Raw genomic sequence first — 22,532 nt, 5'->3', positions numbered from 1 at the left:
ATCTAGTTACTAATAACTGGGATTAACAGTAAAATAACACGTTAACGGTAGCCCACTTTGATAGCTTCTCCCCATAATTAAAGAAATAAAGAAATGTCTCTAGGAATCGAAATCACTGCTTTATGTAATAAAAGTGAGCCAAGTATAGGACAATCAAGCCATTGTGACATCACTGGTGAGGTTGGCTCAAGCATTGGTTGAATGAGGCTTTATGACATCACAATGTCAGCTCTGGTTACTAAGATATGTTATTTTACCACTATTTCGTGCTATTTTAGCACAGGTCCCATTTTATGCAGAGACCTATTTACTTATAATGGGATTAGCAGTAAAATAACCTGTCTTAATAGTAACATAACATACTAGATGACGGCAGAAAAAGACCTGCACGGTACATCCAGTCTGCCCAACAAGATAAACTCATATATACCTTACCTTGATTTGTGTCTGCCATTTTCAGGGCACAGACTGTAGAAGTCTTGCCCAGCACTAGCCCCACCTCCCAACCACCAGCCTCGCCTCCCACCATCAGCTCTGCCACCCAATCTCGGCTAAGCTTCTGAGGATCCATTCCTTCTGAACAGGATTCCTTTATGTTTATGGTAACCCATGTTGATTTCTCCCCCCCTAAATCTGGCCTAGTAACTTCATTTGTGTAAGATGACAGATGGCTTTATATGAGAAGAAAAGCTACAGCCAGACCTTAAAATTTTGGTTCAAAAAAAAAAAATCCAGGTAGCTATAATTAAAAGTTTGTGATATACCAAGTCTCAGTAGAGGTTGCAACAAATGAGCTGGAAACTAGCTTCAGCTAATTAATTATTAATAAATAAATAAATACATAAAATGAATGAATAGGGTCCGCAGAGAACAAGAGGAGATTGCTGGGCTTAGAGAGAAAAAAAAAATCATACTATGCTATCTTGTGACTTTGGTGGGGTTTTCACACAATTCAGTTCTTGGGACATCCAACAGAATCATCCTGCTGTCATCTACCAGTTTTCAAAGCACAGGGGCACAGCTTCTGGGGGATCAGGGGGAGGGGAGGTAAGAGCAGCTGTAGTCAAATCAGAACAACCTGACACCCACACAAGTTCAAAGAGCCATCAGTATATACTTTTTGCCTTTTGGGAGGATAATATTCAGATAGCTCATTAACTTGAGCAAGTGGCTTTTGGAAACTGCCCCATTATGCACTTACAGAAAACAAGAGTTAAAATATGATTTCCAGTTCTGTATTTGTACAGAATTGTTCTGGGAGAGGCAGTGGCATAGGAAGGGGGGGCCGGTGGTGCAGTCCGCCCTGGGTGCACGCCGCTGGGGGGGTGTCGGCTCCGCTGGTTCCTTGCTCTCTCTGCCCCGGAACAGGTTACTTCCTGTTCCGGGGCAGAGAGAACAGGGAACCAGCGGAGCCGATGCAGCTCCTAGCGACGTGCACTCGGGGTGGAGCGGCCCTCCCGCCCGCCCTCTTTGGTAAGAATGCACTCCGGGGGGGGGGGGGGTGCGCATGCGCCAAGGGGGGGTGTGTGTGTGTGCACCTAGGGGGGTGCGCCGTGCTGCACCCGTGGGTGGGGGTGCACAGCGGTGAACCGCCCCGGGTGTCAGCCGCCCTCGCTACGGCACTGGGGAGGGGTGATTTCGGGGGGATCGGGATTTTTACACAGGTCTTGGTTATCTCCTGCATTGCAGGATTAGCCCAGCTGGCCCTCACAGTTGGTGGTGCCAGCATTATTTAAACATATTTAGCAGAGCTGAGTCTCAGACAGGTTCAGTTGAATTTAAGCCCAGGAGCTAATCAGAGTCACCTGTAAATATCTGGCACCCAGACTGGCTCCAGGCCTTAAATTCGTTCCCTATTGCTCCATTCCAGAAACTCTGGCCCTCTTCTACCTGACTAACCATTCCCAGAGAACACTGGGAAAGAAAGTTTAAAGTGAAAGAATACAGTTACTATTATTTTCATGAAGAGTTACCGTTCTTCCTATATTTGAGCACAAAAAAAAAAGGATTGATTTCAGACGTTGAAGGGGAACCATTCTGAAGAGCTCACATTGTTGATAAATGTCCATGGGTACTTCTAGCCCACATACATTGCAGCAAAGTAGCACATGTACATGTGAAAAATGAATGTATGTGTACTATTACCCTCTCCCCCAACCTCAGCAATTCTTCAGGAACACTTCTTTGAAAATATGCATGCGTGGAAGCCCACAGGTACCTTTAACTGAGCAGTTTTCATCTGTCGTTTTACCCAGGTAAATCACTTTGAAATTTTACCTTTGAATTATTGTGATTATATCCCATTCCATGCCATTTACAAGGCAGGGCAGAAACTACTGAAATCAATAATGCCAACCAGAACAACTTTAAAAGTGGTTATAAATTATATTGTTTCCACAGTGATTATGTTGTCAGGTGCAAAGGTCAGATTGATGCTGTCATTTTGTGACAGAGGACTCTGCCGTGCCATGCAGATTTATATCAGTTTGTGTTAAAAAATTGATCTTGAAATTGCTGTGAAGTCATCATGACTCACAGAGAGCTGTCCAAACACCCACGTGTGCTCTCTCTCTCTCCCCCCCCTCCTTCGTCCTCTCGAATTTGCTCTTATTACCTGGGTTTGAAGATTCCTTTAGCTAATCTAGAATGAATTAATTCAGAGATGCCAAGTTACCCAGTTCCAGGCTGCAGATTTTGGGACAGTCTGGCCACCCAGCCCTCGTGCATTATGGGACATGCAGTACTTATTTCAGTGGGCAGGATCAGGCACTATAAATTCCACGTGGCTTTAGGTTGTAAGTTCAAAACCAAGCTATATATTAGAGATAAAGCAGACGTTTAGTCTCTATGTTGAATGGTTTGAAAAAATTTGTTTCAGATCTAAAGGGACAGGTTTCAGTAATATGTGTTGTAGTAAGAAAGTTGAGTCTGTTAAAGAGAGAGGATATAAAATAGCTTGGGAGGACAAAGAAGATTTGGAAAATATGTTGAAATGTAGAATGTTAGGGCAATAGACGTTCCATTAGTTAGAAGTATTCCACTTCTTGAACTTTTTGAGAAATACATGTTCAGTTGTTGACTCATTCCCAAGTAGCTAGGATTATTAAAAGCTTACAGAACAAGAGTAAGTGAAGGTTTGGATCTTCTGCTTTTGCTGATAACCTTCTAGTTAGATTCAGACCAGGACCCAGTATTGAAAATACTCTCTAAATAAATAGGATCTTTAAGTGATAACTTTGTGCCACTCATACCAGGTCCCTGACCTGAAACTTTTTTGGTGATGTGATTCACCTGGGACAAGAAAAAGAGGACGCAGCAGACCCTTCCAAGCTATTTCTCTAGAGGAAGCCCTTGCTGGGCCATTGGTGGCTGATGAAACACATTCTGTCAACCCCCGAAGAGAGAAAGGAGACCTACAGTCAGCACTGTAAATAGTTGAAGGTGGGGTGGGGAGGAGAAACAAGAACTTGTGGGAGTGGGGACAGAAGATAGACGGTCAGAATACATTCCCCCACTCGTCCTTGCTACCCCTGGCATGTCCTCACCTAGCACTTCTTTTTCCAGAATGTAACCACTGAGGTCTTCTAAATTTAAAGGGTCAACCCTGATGCTGCAAGATTTACCCAGTTAAGATGGAGAATGTTCAGAGTTTAAGTTGTATTACTACAAACTGGCTAAAAATGAAAACAATCTGAAATATCTGATTATCAAGATCAAGCAAGGAAGTCTCAAAATGGGCTTCTACATTAAAGTGGAGAAGACAAAGATTCTGGTAACCGTTAGAATCAATAATTTCATCCTTGATAGAGTAGTTATAGAAATAGTGGACAACTTCAACCTGCTTGGATCAGTAACCAATGATGAAACAAGAAGAAGTCAAAACATCCAACGATGTATAGCTCTTGGCAGAACAACTATGAAGGACCTAGACAATGTCTATGAATTTGAGTTGGACAGTAAAGAAGCAAAACAGGAAGAAAATCAAATTATAGTGTTGGAGAATAATATTGTGTATACCGTGGACTACCCAAAGAACAAATCAGTTGGTATTGGAGGACATCAAACCTAAGCTTTCCTTGGAAGCTCAAATGACAAGATTTTGAGTTTAATCAAACTCGGGTATACATATAAAGTATCTCATACCATGTAAAATGAGTTTATCTTGTTGGGCAGACTGGATGGACCGTACAAGTCTTTATATGCTGTCATTTACTATGTTACTATGTAATACTTCAGACACATCATACGAAGAAAAAGATCTTTAGAGAAAGGTGCTTGAGAATGCTACATATACCATGGACTGCCCAAAGAACAAATCAATTGGTATTGGAGGACATCAAACCTAAGCTTTCCTTGGAAGCTCAAATGACAAGATTTTGAGTTTCATACTTTGGACACATCACGCAAAGAGAAAGATCTTTAGAGAAAGACATTATACATATATATAATTTATTTTTTGGCCCCAGCAGGAATCTGGCACCATCTAAATTCATTGTTCATTCACAACCATCCAAGGAATTTTCCTTTATATTCACCCTCCCCTCTTCTCCCCCATCTTACTTTTAGTTCGCTGATTGTAGCAACTGTCCTTAGGACAAGGGCCACAGGCCAGGACTCCTTCTGGACACCTGCAATCATAAGCCACTAGATGTCACTATGAGAATGACTCTCTCCCTCCATAGGGTCTCTGAACACTACTCTGGAGCATCTTCAAGCCCAACCAATCCAAGGAGAAGAAGATCTGAACTTGGAATCCAACCCTGGTCCCTCTGCATGGCAGTTCACAAGACTGCCACTGAGCTGCGGGGCCAGATGTACTAGACATGTTTTGAAGAGATTTAGAGGGAGGTGATACAGACAAGGGAGGGAAAAGACAGCAACATGGGGCAACTAAGGCTGACAGCTGATAATGATTGGGACATTATGGAATTACTACTGAAGGAAGGCCTGTGGAGTACTCAGTAGTCTAAAGGATCCCAGGGTACATTACTTTACCAGAGGGTAGTCATGCCAAGCAGATCTGAACTCAATTCCGTGGCCGTACAGGCACACATTGCTTCCCAGATCATCCAAAATGTTGCCGGTGACATGCTCAAGGCAAGTTATGTAGAAAATCCAACCACTTGCCAGTAAACAGATTTTAGCATTGATATTTGCTTCCTGTGAAACAGAGGCAGCTTGTACTGGATATGTGGTATATAAATAACTCTTTAGATCTGTGCGTTTCCTGGAGAATCACAGTTCAAACTTTGTCTTGCCATACTTGCCAATTTGAGTTCCCTAGTGGTTGAATCATGGGGTGTGAGAAGAGTGTGTTTGGGGGGGGGGGGGGGTCTGGTTGTTGTCCTTCTTCTTTTTGTCTGAGGAAGAGTCTGGCATTAAAAACAGCTTTTCACATTCAGATCTGTCAGGTTTAAACCCCAGTAAAAGAGATTTCTATTGTGTAATCAAATGTTCATCATCTGCAGTCTGCGCATCAAGAAGGATAATAGTAACCTGAACACAAACTTCCTCTTCTTTAACAGCATCAGTTACTGCAGACCCTGGTTTTATTGTACTGGCCTGGTTTGAGAGTTGACTTAGTAGTTTCCCCCCTGCTTATTTTGTACTTTTCATCTCAATGGGAATTAGATCTGGGATCTGGTGCTGTGAGACTTTGTATACAGCTGCCAGGGCCGCCGAGAGACTGGCCCGGGGCCCTGCCCCCCCAGGCTTCTGCGCTGCAGTCCCAAATCTCCACCCACCCACCCCCAGCCCTGTCGATAGCCCCTCTCCGTCCGCCACCGGGCCCCTTGCATTCAGATCACAGCTCCCACCCTCGCGGAAACAGGAAGTTACATCAGACAAGTGCGGGACACAGGGAGGGAAGGCCCGAAGGGAGGCGATCTGCCGCTGTGCTTTCACACAGAGGTGAGGCGCTGTGATTTGAATGCAGGGAGGCCTGGTGGCGGACGGAGGGGGGCTGTCGACGGAGCCGAGGACAGGCAGGTGAGACTGGGGACTGCGGCGCTGGGCCCCTCTCGACGACCTGGGGAACTTTGTCCCCCCCTGCCTCCCCTCTCGGTGGCCCTGACAGCTGTCCTAGGGGTTCCCCTTCGATCCCCTCCCCCATTATAAAATCCCCTCTCCCCACAACATAACTAGTCTAGTCATTGTAGTGATGGTCCTAAGCTGGGGACTATGTACCAGGAACCAAAAATAATGGGCTTTGAAGCTGAATACGAATTAGGACCCATAAGCAATGACCATGTCGTCATCCATCCCCCCCACCCCCCCCCCAGCGGATATGAACACTGCGTCTGCATGCTCTGCATAGCCAGTTCAGGAACTGAACTGGGGACCTTGTACATAACAGTGCCCAGTACTAACCACCTGAGCCCGTGGGCCGACTCTTGCCTGTTTACAGTACAGATCTTGGACGCCAAGTGTGTAAACGTTGATAAGCATGAATCTATTGGGAAAGGAGGAGGAATGCAGGCAACATAGCTTTCAAAATCTGTTCCAAGAAGTGTAGCGAGCAGGGGGGGGGGCATGTGCTGTGTATAATTTTGGTAGCAGACGAAAAGGTGGTATTGTTTGGGGGGTGGGGGAGAAAGAGCAGTCCTGATTAGTTGTTATTACAGACCAGAAGGCTCCTGAGCACTTTGAGCCTGAGTGCATTGTGAATCAGAAAGAAGACCCTGCTAATGGCGCCGCTTGGTTAGGGAAAGATTATCCGGTGGGAATAACGAGCCATCTGAAATACCTGTTTATTCATAAGCCAGTATATGTTGTTTCCATTTTTTCAATTCATCTCAAGCCAAAGTTTGATTTCCGAGTATATTGCCCCTATAAGTGGAGCTGTCTAACTATGGTAGTTTGTTACTAGCTAACATTATTAAGTTCTTATCTGTCTCTTACATTTGTGGCTACTTTGCTTGTTGTTTTATTTATTGTAAGGCACACTGAATTCAAGTATGTTCAGGATAATGTGTGGTATAAATATCAAAAATAAATAAATAAAGAGCATCTGGTACACCGCCTTGAGTGAATTCCTTCAAAAAGGCGGTAAATAAAGCCTAATAAATAAATGCTGACCTGTCAGATTGCATGAAAGCATGGTTAGCATTTTCCTATTCCTGTTACAGCGGACACTATGAACATTCAACGCTGTCTGTCCTGAACAGGCAGGAAACAAACATCAGAACCTGGGATTCTCACAGATCACACTCCTGTATTTGGGGTCCAGGACCTTCCTCCTGCTCCTGTGGCAGTACTGTCTGTTTTTAGAACTATATAGTAATATAAATAGGGCTCGATATTCAGCCGGCGGTGATCAATGTTTTTCTCAGACATGGCCTGACGTTATCCCTGGAAATTCAATGCCGGGCCATGTCTGGGCTTCAGCATTTATATGGAGCTGGCGAAAATATAGCCAGTTAAGTGCAATATTCAACACGTAACCGGCTATGGTGAACTGTATAAAGGCAGGACTGAGTTTTGTGCAGTTACCTTGACTGGTTAAGGGCTGAGTGTCAGCACTTAACTGGACCAATGCTGACTCCACCCCCTGAATGCTGTCAAAATAACCGGTTTTGTGTTGGCGCTAACCATACATTTTCAATGCCTCTATCCAGTTAAGTCTGCTGAATACATGCAATTTAAACAACCAGGAGCCATTCCTGGCCATTTAAGTCCTTTTAAATATTGGACCCATAGCCTTTTAGAGGTTGAATTCAATATGGAAGAAAGGGCAACCCAACTACTCCCTGATCGATTCAGAAATCCCTCTCAGAGCTGCTTTATATGTGCTGAGCATCTACACAACAGTACGAGGCCATGAGTTAACTTCAGCAGATGCCAGTGACGTGTCAAACGTATGTGCAGACCAGTCTCCATGGATAACTTGAGAAACCTTGATTCTCTTTAACAGGTTAGAAATCTCTGTTACATGGTGACCAGACGTGAAAAAATGAAACACTCCATCTGCAAACTTCAGGAGCAGATTTTTCAACTCCAGATGAAACTTACAGAAAAGGATCTTTATCCAGGTAAGAAACTTCGCAAACCTCTTGGTAGGAGTGTATGGTGATACAGTTTCATGCGATCTAGTTACACCACGGTCTGGGCAAAGTACAGATAAACTTAACAGGATACTCTAGATAAGTGAGCATTGTGGCTTATGGGGTAAGTGCTCTGATGTAACAACACAGTTGCAAAACTTCAGAACAGGTCTGTCCCTCCACTTTTCTGAAATTATAAACACAGATTAGTAACATAGTAAATGACGGCAGATAAAGACCTGAACGGTCCATCCAGTCTGCCCAACAAGATAAACTCATTTTACATGGTATGTGATACTTTATACCCGAGTTTGATTTGTCCTTGCCATTCTCAGGGCACAGACCGTAGAAGTCTGCCCAGCACTGTTCTTGTACTAAAAGTTCTGAAGATTTTGGAATCCTAAAGAGTTACAAGATTCCGGAATCCCAATTAGTAGCAGCATTCCATGTAAAACCCCAAAGAGTAACATAGTAAAAGAGGGCAGATAAAGACCTGTACAGTCCATCCAGTCTGCCCAACAACATAAACTCATTTTACATGGTATGTGATACTTTATACCCGAGTTTGATTTGTCCTTGCCGTTCTTAGGACATAGACCGTAGAAGTCCCAGCACTGTTCTTGAACTAAAAGTTCTGAAGCTAATGTTGAAGCCCTTTAAAATTTACACTCTAGGAGAAGGAAGTGACGTCACCACCCGAAATGGCTGCCTGAGCCACGAGCTCCGACTAGCCCCAAGCTACCAGGACTCCCACTGATAATACCTTACACAAACGCGACCTCTAAGTACGTAAGAATTGCATCTGAAACCAGCGGTAAGCGATATATGAATAGTTCCAGAGCCCCGAGAGCCCCGAGAGTCAGTTTACAAGCGTTCGCATATAAGGGCCCAACCGCGGACATGAGCGCGCCAACACTTGAGCTGCACCAGCCAGACTCCCGAGGGGGCAGCCCAACGCAACTTTCCCCACCGTTATTCGCCACGGGCGAGGGACACTTGCCAGAGGAAAACCGCATGCAAGAGATTCGGGGGTGGCTACAGGAAATAAAAGCAGATATTATAGCAGCAGTGCGAGCGGACATTACTATGCTGGGGGCGGAACTTCGCGGAGAAATTGGCGCGTTGGGTATAAGAGTAGCTGAAACGGAAGACCGATTGGAAGAACATACTGAACTACTCCAAACTTTTGACGCGCAACTCCGGGACGCCAAGCAGGAGACTCAGCAGATCTGGGACAAAGTAGAGGACCTAGAAAATCGCAGTCGCCGATGCAATGTGAGATTTCGGGGCCTTCCCGACACGCCACAATACCTAGACTGCGAACTGACTATACAAAAACTTGCTAGCGCATTACTTAAGGAACGCCAGATTATTAAAGATCCCGCAGAAATTCAACTGGTACGAGCACACAGAGCCTTGGGCAGCATGAACTCAAACCGTCCAAAAGATATCATTGCCTGCTTTAGCGATTTTAAACTAAAGGAGCAGATAATGCAGGCCTCGCGCACCACACCAGGATTTCAATGGGACTCCTATCATATAGAGTGTTACCAGGATTTGGCTGCTACTACATTGAAACGAAGAGCGGAGCTTCGACCCTTTACGAAATTCCTCGCTGATAAAGGCATCAAGTACAGATGGGGCCATCCATTTGTGCTTAGATTTTATAAAGATGGGAAACAACATCAGGTCCGGGACATCGCAGAAGTAGCGGAGATTTTTCCGGAAGACGGACCAAGTGGAGAAACCGCGACATCAACGAAACAGAAACTATCAGCAGGAGACAAGCCACGCTGGCAACGAGTTACTGCAGGAAAGGGACGGCTACAGCGCCAGCACTCGGGTACCCAGCTAAGAAGAACTGAAAATACAACCCGAACATAGAGCGCAATTCATGCTGCAGGGAAACGAGATAAGAGACCTTAAACTGATGACTATAATGTTACAAATGATGATTTGAATTTGGCTAAAAAAAAAAAAAAAAAATAGTGTAAGGCAATGTACACAGGCAGGAATGGCCTGACAAAGATATAATACTCAATTGCCTGATGAAGTGGGGATCAAGCTGTTTACTGATAATAAATGAGGGGGGGGGGTCACTTTCTTCTCTGACATCCTTATGAGTATAACACAGGGATGTCTTATGGAGGGTAGGGCGGGTATGGGAGTTAATAGTTGGGGGGGAATAGTTCAGATTATCATCAAAATGAGGGTTGGGGAGAGAGAATTACAATTAGGTACAGTCCAGAACCAGAGGCGATGCGATGAGCTAGACATAACAGTAATAAGGGGGGGATGAGTACTCTAACGTGTATGACCCTTAATGTAAAGGGGCTTAATTCACCGGGAAAACGTCAGCTCATGTTTAAAGAGATCCAACGCCTAAAGGCAGACATAGCATTCATTCAGGAAACACACCTAGTTCAGACGGCTGAACGGCTATGCTGTGCAAAGAGAAATCAGCAAATATTTTTTGCATCTAACTGCCTGGAAAAAAAAAAGAATGGAGTATTGATAGTACTCTCTCGTAAATACCCCTGGCAAGTACAGCGTGTGATCAGAGACAAAAGGGGTAGATACCTATTGTTGATAGTGAAAACGGAGGGGGAGACACTATCGCTTTTAAATATCTATGCGCCCAACGACCAACAAGGGGCCTTCTATCTAGACGTGTCGATACTTCTTACTAAATATATTGAGGGTACCCTACTGATTGGCGGAGATTTTAACCTTACGCTACATCCCACGTTAGACAATACCACACAGGGGATTCGATACTCACAAGCTGACCGGGCCCAATTACACAAATTTATGAGACAATGGCAGATAGTGGACATATGGAGGCAGATCAATCCGCAAACGAGAGGGTATACATATTATTCGGCGGTACATAAATCTCAATCTCGCATAGACCTATGGCTAGGGCCACCGACTTTACTTTCCACTGTAGAAGATATCCAGATACATCCTAGGACATGGTCAGACCATGCTCCGGTGGTGCTGGAGCTAAGGAGGAAAACACGAAACTTGGAGAAGCCACAATGGCGCTTCAATGACTCGTTGCTAGCAGATCCGGCAATAGTCACTAGGCTAGAAGCAGATATCAAAGAATACATTGACCTCAATGATAATGGAGAGGTGTCTTCTGGAATACTCTGGGAAGGTTGCAAGGCCGTGATCAGGGGAAAAGTCATCTCCATCCAGGCACATGTTGAGCGACAGGCGAGAGCACGGACACAGCAGATACATGCAGAATTGATGGCCCTTAGTGAGCGAGCTACCCAGCAGGGGGAGACAGGGGACATACAACACCAGATGCATAATTTAAGGATGGAACTTAGGGAGCTCCAACTGGCAGAGATCACTGAACAATTGCAACGAGTAAGACAGACCTATTTTGAATTCGGGAATAAGGCCTCACGGCTACTTGCCCATAAATTGAAAAAATGGTCTACAAATACACATATCACCTCGATTCGGGATATAGACGGGAATATGCATACCACACGAGACGACATTGGAGCGGTATTCGCCCACTTCTATACAACATTATACCAATGTGAGGGGACCTTAGATCAACAACAGGCCCAAAGTTATCTAACCCACGCCATGCTTCCTCAGTTATCACTAATAGAGGGGGAGATGCTCTCAGCCCCTATTACATCAGATGAGGTGGTATGGGCGATACGAGACCTACCACATGGCAAAGTGCCAGGGCCCGATGGCTATACTAATAAATTTTATAAATGCTATAGTAAGCAATTGATACCATTATTGGTCCGAGCCTTCAATGAAATTGAACTCCAACACGAGTTGCCGGCTACCTGGAGATTGGCAAATGTTATAGTCCTGCAGAAACCCGGGAAGGATCCGCAGCAGTGTAATTCCTATCGCCCAATATCACTCTTGGGATCCGACTACAAAATCTTTACCAAAATATTAGCTAAAAGGCTACAAAAGTTCATGCCGAAATTAGTACATGGGGACCAAACGGGCTTTATTGTAGGACGGCAAGCATTTGATAATGTTAGGAGAGCACTACATTTGATCCATGAGTCAGTTAGCACCCGACAACCCATGATGCTCCTTTCATTAGATGCAGAAAAGGCGTTTGATCGGGTTAATTGGGCCTTCATGTTTGAAGTCCTGGAACATATGGGCTTTACGGGTCGATTTCTTCTTTGGCTTCGACTACTATATGCTCAGCCATTGGCGGTCTTACGGATCAACGGGTCTAGTTCCCGCCCTATCACATTAGAACGGGGAATGCGGCAGGGTTGTGCGTTATCACCATTATTATTCGCCTTGACCATGGAACCTTTAGCACAACACATACGCCAAAATCCTTACATACATGGTCTAAAGATAGGACACATAACCCATAAAATCATGCTATTTGCGGATGATGTCCTTTTAACGGTGACAACCCCTAGCGAATCGTTACCTCAGGTAATACAAGAATTGAATCACTATGGTCAGTTATCTGGGTTTCGTGTGAATATGGCCAAATCAGAGGTTTTAGGACTTGGGATACCACAGACGGAAGAGGGCTTGTTACGGCAGCAATTCCCGGTCAAATGGGTTACCCGAACTCTTAGATATCTGGGTATTCAATTAACACCTAACTTGGGGGATCTCCATCAGGCTAATTTCCCGCCAAAGCTTCAGGAACTTTTTCGGGATCTAGATAAATGGGAGGGCTTAGAATTATCTTGGTTGGGAAGGGTGGCAGCTATAAAAATGATGATATTGCCCAAGCTGTTATATTTATTTCTCGCGTTACCATTGCCAATGCCGAAGGGTTTCTTTCGCCAACTAAATCGAAAAGTTTTTGCCTATATCTGGCAGCATAAACCACCAAGAGTCAGAGCAAACGTCCTATACCAATCTAAAAAACAGGGTGGTATGGGAGTACCAAACTTCGCCCTATACCACCAAGCAGCACAACTACGAGTGTTAGCGGAGTGGACTATTGGTAATGCAAAACCATGGCTCCAGGTGGAACGGCATTGGATGGGGCTCGCTGACATGCGCTCCATTATATGGCTGCCAAAGAAGCAGGTTCAGGCATACATTAGGAAAGCCCCACTAGCTGTACAATATCCCCTACAAACTTGGTTGGCTATACGGCAGCGATATATCCCCAACAGATTATATTTCCAACAGATGGCCATAAAAACCGCTCCCGGTTGTCCTCTGGGGATGGCCAATCCACTTTATAGTAGTTGGGAGAAGAAGGGACTGAACACATTAGGGCAACTATGGGACGAGGGACAGATGATACCATTCACAGATTTACAAGAGGAATATGGTTTGCCAGCGTACCACCTATTTCACTATAATCGTATGAGAGACTATATAAATAAAAGGGCAAAAATTGAACTGTCCTTAGAGGAATTGGCCATAGAACAAGCAATAAGGGTGGGCAGCCACCGGGGATGTATCTCTCGCCTCTATAAGGCATTGCTCTATGATAAGAAGCCTATACTACACTATCTACAGCGGTGGGAGAAAAACCTACAAATAACAATAGAATACACACAATGGGAAAAAGCCATGGAGCATATGTTGCGGGTTTCTATATCTAGTTCAATGATAGAAAACAGTTATAAAATATTATATCAATGGTATTACACTCCTCAGCGATTGGTAAAGATGTATGGACAGGGGTCTGACAAGTGCTGGAGGGGTTGTGTGGCAGTGGGGGACATGCTGCATATTTGGTGGACATGTCCAAAAATACAGCTTTATTGGGCAGAGTTGATTGATGTGTTTATCCAAGTGACAGGAGTGCGATATCCTCAAAAGCCGGAGGTCTGCTTGCTACATGTCCGCCCCCCAGGGGTACGTCTTTTAGACCATCGGCTCACTTCAATATGGTTGGTGGCGGGAAAAATTATATTGGCTGCACAGTGGAAAAGCTCAGTAGCACCGCCTGTGATAAAAGTAATATATAAGATGGACTATCTATATCAAATGTCTAAAATGACAGCTTTACGATCTGGACATGTAGCAAAGTTTAATAGGTTATGGGAACGATATCGATCATGGAGACTAAAATCTAACATAGACCTTGATGCCCCTGAGCTCATTGTCCCAAGACTTTGAATGCTTCTGGATGTCTATCTACCGAGCCTCAATGCTTTCTAATGGCTGAGGGCAAGATGGGGGGGAGGGGGGAAATGAGGGAATATTCTATATGTTATTTTATACTGTTCAGTATTTAAGTTTGAGAGATGTTTAATACACTGTTGCTATATAATGACTTGATATCTGTACAATATTTTCAATAAAAACAGAAATTTGAGAGGAATACTGGGGAGAGGGGAGGATATGGGGAAGGGGTTTAAAAATTAAAAATGTATGTTTGGCACTCTTTATCACCGAAAAGTGGATGGTTAAGCTTTGTAATCAGTACTTTGGTTTTCATGTTTTTGCATGTCTAATGTTGTGCCAATAAACAGATTTAAAAAAAAAAAAAAATTTACACTCTAGGCCATCCATATCTATTCAGTCACGATCAGGGCACAGACCGTAGAAATCTGCCCAGTACTGATTTTGCTTCCCAATTACCCGTGTCGCCACCCAATCTCCGCTAAGATTCCAGGGAACCATTCCTTGTAAACAGGATTCCTTTGTGTTTATCCCACACATGTTTGAATTCCATTACCGTTTTCATCTCCACCACCTCCCGCTGGAGGGCATTCCACGTATCTACCACCCTTTCCGTGAAAAAATACTTCCTGACATTACTCCCGAGTCTGCTGCTTGATGATTTAAAAAAATTTAATATTTCTCATTTCTTTGCACTGAATGCTGCACAGTGTGACCTGATTCTTGTTCATGGAAGCAGCAGCTGAGATCAGCCCTTTTTACATCAGAAAACTGATTTACGTTCCTTGCTGGGATGCCATTTGTGCACCTGGATAGTAATTACAGATGCTGAGTATCTCGCTATTGATGTGACATCTCTTGCTGCAACATCTTGTAAAGTTAAGCTGCTAATGGTATCACTTTGCTTTTGCATCTGAGTACCTGTCATGAATTGGGATAGGAGTTCATTTCATTCCTTTAGTTCATAATGTTGGTGATCTTTTTAGCCCTTGGTGGTAAGTCTGAGAGGCGGAAATCATCTCCGGCATCCCCTAGTTTTGAAACTTAAGTTTCCAAGTTTATTCCAAGCTTTATTCATTCAGCCCATCAGTCAGACAAGGTTCAGTTTATTTTTTATATACTGCAAATCAATATTTTAAAAATGCATCTAAGCGGCCAAACAAAACATTTTAGAAAAAGGGACAAACAAGGGTAAAACAAGATTTAATAAAAACAAACAACAAAAGGAAAACACTTTGCATCTTGGCTTTTGGACTTTTCTTCCTAAAAGCATGATGGTGGGATTCTACGCTCATAAATACCTCCCCCGGTCTGAGATGGCAGTAGTGGGCCCAGAAGACAGTTTTCTATTGGCAGCATCTGACCAGTTCACAGGCTGCTCGTAGACAAGTATCTTTGGGGGGGGGGATGGGGAGGGGAGGTTTGTGGCTTGGGGAAATATTGAAATCTGTCAATATTTGGACTTTCTTTGCAAACTATCCGGGGTGGTAATGTGACCTGTACAAAGTGTTTGATTCTTCCTTGACTATCACCAGTTTGCAAATCTGGTGCCAGAGCCATCCCCTAAATATACTGACTAACCCTCTTACAATTGATGGAACTGTTTTGTGCAGGGTTAAATGTTTATTTTCACTGATTATGTTTTACTGCAGGATCACACGTTACATTGTTCTAGTTTGTATCAAAGCCTTTATTCTATTCTACTACTACTACTTATCATTTATATTCTGTTCTCCACATTTATCAGTCGTTCACTCCTTAAAATAAAGGTTGTAAGTGACTTACAGTTGTATTTAGGAAAAAGGCTGGGGAATGCACCAGGGAGATACAGATCACATGAATAATATTCTCCTAATTAAGGAACATATTATGCATTTGAAAAACACTTTACAAAATAATCTGTTTTTAAAACACAGTAAAAAGTGAAATAGGAAGAAAGTTGCCTGATTTGTAGAGAAAGGCCAGGACAAAGTTTTATCACTTGGAACGAGAAGGACAAATTGAAAACCTGTTTAAATCTGCTACCTCTAACTGAGGCAAATTCAAACACACAACGATTCCATCCTCTGGAGAAAGATCTTAGGCCAAGAAAGACTAAAGAGCTTGAAATATATAGTCAGGGGTAAAACCTTGTAGCATCTTTTATGCTTTCTGAAAACAAGAGCCTGAACTGGTAACCGATGTAGCTTCATCAACACTTTTCCAAACACCAAATATTAATTTTCCTTTTTTAAAAAGGTCTTTTAAACCTACTTGATACTTTCAGTAAATCACTAACATATATATCCCAGCTGATATTTTATCTTGTCTTTTGATGATTTATTAGGATAGAAGCCTAAACTCCTTCAATCCCTTGGAATGGAGCCAGAGAATGTGCCTGGGTTGACCCCTCCAGACCCTTTTCTGTCTCAATAATCTTTTCTCTTACGTGTACTTTGGGTGTCTTCACTCTGCCCTCTGCTGTCGCATCCCTTTTCTGATCTTGGCACTGAGTGATGCACCGAGGAGTCAGCCCTGCCTGTCACATCATATCATGAGAGGGAGGAGGAAACCAACACAAAAGGCAGATGGGAGGGACTGTGGGAACTGAACAACACTTTGCTGATATAGGCCTCAAGAAATGCAGAAATAACTGACAGGAAGCAGGTCACAGGCCGAGTGCAGACTTATTTAGCAATGCACTGGCTGGGATCCAGGGGTGCAGGGCACAGTCTGGATAATCTCAGACACCTGCCATCTTTTGGATTGTGGTTCACCAGCATTAATCATCACCATTTATTCTAGCCATAAAAAGTGAGGTTTCTAGGCTGTCCCCAGGGCTCAATTTGTAGCACTGCAGCTTGAGCGGGGGGGGGGGGGGGGGGGGGGGGGGGTGCTGCAGAGGTGGTGCATTCCGGCGTGGGGAAAGTTAGCATTGCTGAGGGGGCACCTCTGAGGATGCCTCCCCCAGACTGGCAGGGGATTCCATGAAACACTCTGGACATGGCATCTGGAGAAACAGGCACTCACTCCCCAGTTGTATCAGGAATTTTGTATCCTTTAATTAAGTTTGGAATGAAAAACTATTATCTGGCTGATCACTTCCAGAAATACCATAGAGAGTTTCTCAAAGTTCAAAAACTGACCAGTCTCTAATTAGCACCTTAAATAATAAGACCCTAATTTGAATATGCTTATTGGTTATTTTGCCTTCCGACCATTGGACAGTGTGCTTAGTTTACTGAAGATCATCTACATCAGTTATTTTCACCAATAATTTGCAAGACTCTGATACTTGCTTTTAAAGCTTATCGATTAGGTCACCTTGAATATCTATCTATCGCACTATCCCTTACCCCCCTTTAAGGCTACTTCATTCTAATCAATGACCACTGCCTTCTGGTCCCCGTGTTGCTCAGCTCGAGTCAACCTGCCATTGGGCTTTCTTTTTTGCAGCACCTTTCTTATTGAACTCTGTGCCACGCCCGATCCGTTCAGAATTATCATTCAAAAAAGTTTAAAACTGCCCTAAAAACCTGGCTATTTCATCAGGCTTTTGATCTGGCCTGAGGTATTCGTTGTTTTTCACCTGGTTCCTGCAATACTTCTTTCTTTTACTCTCCTCCCACACTTTGCTATTCTATCCCTTCTTAGCCTGACATTATACTCCATGTTTTTCCCTGTTCTCCCCCTTCCCTGCTCCTCTCTGAACCTACCTCTTTCTTGGGGGAGTGATCCTTCCTACCTGTCCTATTCGTATTATAGTTCATTTCTGTTGTCTCCTGCTTCTTTTTAGATATTGTACCTCTGTGATCTGCAAGTTAGCTAATGGAGGTATAGCAAACCTGAATAAAGTGTAATGCTACTAGTTTACTGATATTTTAGCTAGAGTAGTAGTTGAACATAGGTGACTGGAAGCATTCACAGTAGGATGCCAAGGGGACCCCTCTCACACTCACGTCTGTGAGGTCCTGATTAATACATAGGTACAACGGTAAAGGCCCTTTCTGATGTTGCTCCCTTTGTAAGCACTCAAAGCCTCATCGGGATCCATTAATTAATTATAGATTGGGATTTATTAACACCTTTATGAAGAGATTCATCCAAGACAGTGTATAGCAGATACAGTTTAACATAAAACTTACAATTTTGTTAACAGCTTAACATAGAAACATAACATACATAGTAGATGACGGCAGAAAAAGACCTGCACGGTCCATCTAGTCTGCCCAACAAGATAAACTCATATGTTCTACTTCTTGTGTATACCTTACCTTGATTTGTATCTGCCATTTTCAGGACACAGACCATAGAAGTCTTGCCCAGAACTAGCCCCATTTTCAGGACACAGACCTTTTACATTACATTACATTACATTAGTAAAATGACCAAATATAAACATAAATACAATCAATGAGGTAAACTTGGAAATGGCAAATTAAAACCTAGTAATAGGACTAATATGAAACACTATCAGAAATATGGTACATCATGTACGGAAGTAGTAAGTGCGATGGTAGCGGATAAGGAGATGAACTTACAATTGTTTTCATTAACTGACTCTTGACTGTTGTAAATCTGTAGGTTTGCCAGCATCATTGCTTTTACTGAGGGGAAGTGTGGTTTTCAATATCCCCTTTAAGTATGTGCATCTGTTGCTCACTAAGATGACTAGTAAATTCTTGTGCTTGATTCACTAGATTCACTATGAAATTAAAATTGGATTGAATCGTACCTCACGTCACAATAATATAGTGTGCCTGTTTTTATTATATTTCTATTAAGTATGAACTATTGGTGTGTTTATATTATTTATTACACTAACAAATTGCATGTATATCTATGTTGTTGATATGTTTTTATTTACCTTTTTACGTTTGCTTTGTAAGTGGTTAATTTTACAAATTTACACATCTGTTAATCTTATATTTGCTTTATTTATAGATATAATATTTATTTGTTGCATTTGTTTCCCACATTTTCCCACCTATTTGCAGGCTCAATGTGGCTTACATAATGCCATAATAGCGATCGCCATTATCGGATTGAGAAATACAGATTGGAATTGCATTAAAGTTCATAAGTAACAGAGTACTTTAAGCAGTCAGGTATAGAGAGTTCATTTCCGGAGTAAGAAATAAAGTGGTATTGCGTTAAAGTTCAGTTTTGATAGAGTAAATTAAGCAGTCAAGTATCGAGGGTTCGGTTTTGTCCAGTTCTGGTATAAGTTTCGTTATCTGGTATTTAGGATAGATCATTATGGTATGCCTTTTTGAACAGGTTGATTTTTAGTGATTTTCAGAAGTTTGTTAGGTCTTGCATTGTTTTATTGTCGTTTGGTAGTGCGTTCCACAGTTGCGTGCTTATGTAGGAGAAGCTGGATGCATATGTTGATTTATATTTTAGTCATTTGCAGCTAGGGTAGTGGAGATTCAGGAATGTGCGTGCTGACCTTTTTGTGTTCATGGTTGGTAAGTCTGTGAGGTCTGTCATGTAGGCCGGGGCCTCGCTGTGAATAATTTTATGAACCACTGTGCAAATTTTGAACGCAATACGTTCTTTAAGTGGAAGACAGTGTAGTTTTTCTCTTAGGAGTTTGGCGCTTTTGTATTTCATTTTACAAATATGAGTCTGGCTGTGGTGTTTTTGGCAGTTTGGAGTTTCTTAATGATTTGCTCTTTGCATCCAGCATATATTGCATTGCACTAATCTAGGTGGCTTAGCACCATTGATTGTACCAGGCTGCAGAATATTTTCCTTGGGAAGAAAGGTTTTACTCTTTTGAGTTTCCACATTGAATGGAACATTTTCTTTGTTTTGTTTTTCACTTGACTTTCTATTGTGAGATTTCGGTCGATTGTAACTCGAGAATTTTCAGGCTATCTGAGACAGGAAGGGTGTAGCCTGGGGTGTTTATGGTGGTAGGTTTCTTCGTGTTGTATTGATGAGAGGATGAGACGTGTTTTTTCTGCGTTGAGTTTTAATTGAAATGCATCCGCCCATGAATTCATGATTTGGAGGCAGTGTATGATTTCATTCGTGATTTCTGTTGGATCATGTTTGAACGGGATGCAAATCGTGACATTGTCTGTGTAGATGTATGGATTAAGGCCTTGGCTGGCTAGCAATTTGGCTAAGGGTGTCATCATTAGGTTGAAGAGGGTCGGTGAGAGGGTACGCTACATTCTGGTATCCATGGTGATGATGTGTTCGAATTTGATATCACTTGGTATGATCTTGCGGTTAGGAAGCCCTTGATCCAATTAAGTACGTTTCCACCGATCCCAAAGTATTCTAGGATGTTTAGTAGTATTTTATGGTTTACCATGTCGAACGCACTAGGAGAAGTACATTGTTGCCAGTTGCAATTGTTTGTTTGAATTTGGTTAGGAGAGTGATTGGTACTGTTTCGGTGCTGTGGTTGGATTGAAATCCTGATTGTGATTCATGTAGTATTGAGAATTTGTTTAATTAGTTGGTAAGTTGCTTGGTTACCATGCTTTCCATTAATTTGACTGCCAGAGGGATGGATGCTACCGGGCGGTAGTTGGTTATGTCATTTGCTTTTTTCTTCGAATCTTTAGGTATTGGGGTGAGTAGTATGTTTCCTTTATCCTTAAGGAAGAATCCATGTTGTAGCATGTAGTTTAGGTGTGACGTGAGGTCTGTTATGAAGCGTTGAGGAGCGGGTTTTATTAGGTTGTTAGGACATGTGTCTAGTTTACAGTGGGATTTGGTGAATCTATTGATCGCTTGGGTGACGATTTCATCGGTAAGTATAGCGAAGTTTGTCCAGATTCGGTCTGCTGGATATTCGTCGGGGATTGGGTCCAGACATTCAATGAATTTTTCGTGGTCAGTGGTGTTAAGTGGTAACGTGTTTCGTAACCTTATAATTTTCTTGTTGAAGTATTTAGCAAGTTTGTCTGCTGATGGGATGTGTATGTTGGTTGTGGTAACCGGTGTGGTATCTAGTAGTTTGTTCACGAGCTGGAAACGTTTATGCGTGTCTTTGTAGTCAGGTCCTATTTTGGTTTTGTAGTATGACCTTTTGGTTTGTCTTATTGCATATTTGTATTTTCTTTGCATTTGTTTCTATGCGTTGAGTGAGTGTTCATCTTTTATTTTGTTCTATGCTTGTTCAAGTCTCCTGACTTGTGTTTTTAGTTTTTTTAGTTCTTCGTTAAACCATGGTATCGAGTTGTGTCTTCATGAGGTTCTTGTTTGTAGTGGTGCTATTTTGTCTAATATGTTTCTGCATCTGTTGTCCCAGTCACGGAGATAGTGTTTCGAATCCATTTGTGTTGCCCATTTGTTCTTGTAAATCTGTTGGCAAAATGTTACTGGGTCAATTTGGCCTCTCATGGTGTAGGTTGTGCGTTCTTGTTTGTGGTATGAGCCTTTCTTTCGCCATTATAGGAATAGGTTTAGTTTGTGGTATGAGCCTTTCTTTCGCCATTATAGGAATAGGTTTAGTTTGTGGTGGTCTGACCATAGTGTGTCTGTCCATTTTGTATCTGATAGTGTTAGGTTTGAGTCTGACAACAGTTTGTGTGTGATGAGGTCGAGTGTGTGTCCTTTGACATGGGTTGCTTGCATATTTGGCCAATTGAGGTCCCATAGTTGGAGGAAGTCCTTGCATTCGCATGCATTGGTTGAGTTAGGGTCTTCTAGGTGTAAGTTTATGTCCCCTATTATAAGTATATTGGAGTTAGATACACAGGTATTTGATATGAAATCCATGAAGTGTGATTGGCATTCATGCCAGTTACCTGGTGGTCTGTAAAACAAGACAGCGTTTAGGTGGTCAAGCAAGGTTGTTTGGTGGATTCTGACTGAGGCGATTTCAAGTTGGGGTGCTATGGACTCAGCTATTATTGTTACAATGAAATGGGATCTATGGATTAATGCTATACCTCCTGCTCTCTTTTTTTCTTTTCTTGTCCAGTGAGTGATTTTGTAGCCTGGGGTGCATAGATCTAGAATTATGGGGTCCTTATGATCGTGGATCCAGATTTCACTGATGAATAGTAGGTCAAGATTGTCTGCCGTAATCCAGTCAGTTATTATTCTTGTTTTGTTGACTAGTGACCTGGCATTTATGTATCCCACTTGGATTATTTGATAGGGGTCAACTAGGTTCGGAGTTGTGTTGATTTTTGTTAGTTGTCTATTCTCTTGTAGTGTGGGTTTGTTGTGTCCTTTCTTTCCTTTGTATTGATTTTGTCGGCGTGTAGTAGTTCTTCCATTGTTTTGGTTGTTGTTATTTTGGTGAGATGTATTGTATTTGGATAGTCTGTTGAACTTGTATATTGTGGGTATATTGTTGGTATCTGTGAGAGAGGTGGTTAGTGTGTGGTGAATTAGGGATAAGGAGTAAATTATTAGGAGCAGTTT

General features: G+C 42.7%; 1 protein-coding gene across 6 annotated transcripts in view; it reads left to right on the top strand.

Annotated features, from left to right (window-relative positions):
• JADE2 (jade family PHD finger 2) overlaps positions 1–22,532 on the top strand; it is a 159,850-nt gene that overhangs the window by 125,993 nt on the left and 11,325 nt on the right. For all 6 annotated transcript variants that reach the window (XM_030211683.1, XM_030211684.1, XM_030211681.1 and 3 more), the window contains exon 10: positions 7,913–8,030. In XM_030211683.1, the coding sequence (XP_030067543.1) occupies positions 7,913–8,030 (118 nt within the window). The remainder of the gene's footprint in view (positions 1–7,912; positions 8,031–22,532) is intronic.

Source organism: Microcaecilia unicolor, chromosome 8 (genome assembly GCF_901765095.1).
Source record: "Microcaecilia unicolor chromosome 8, aMicUni1.1, whole genome shotgun sequence".
Lineage (NCBI taxonomy): Eukaryota > Metazoa > Chordata > Amphibia > Gymnophiona > Siphonopidae > Microcaecilia > Microcaecilia unicolor.
This window is presented reverse-complemented; position numbering and strand designations above follow the sequence as displayed.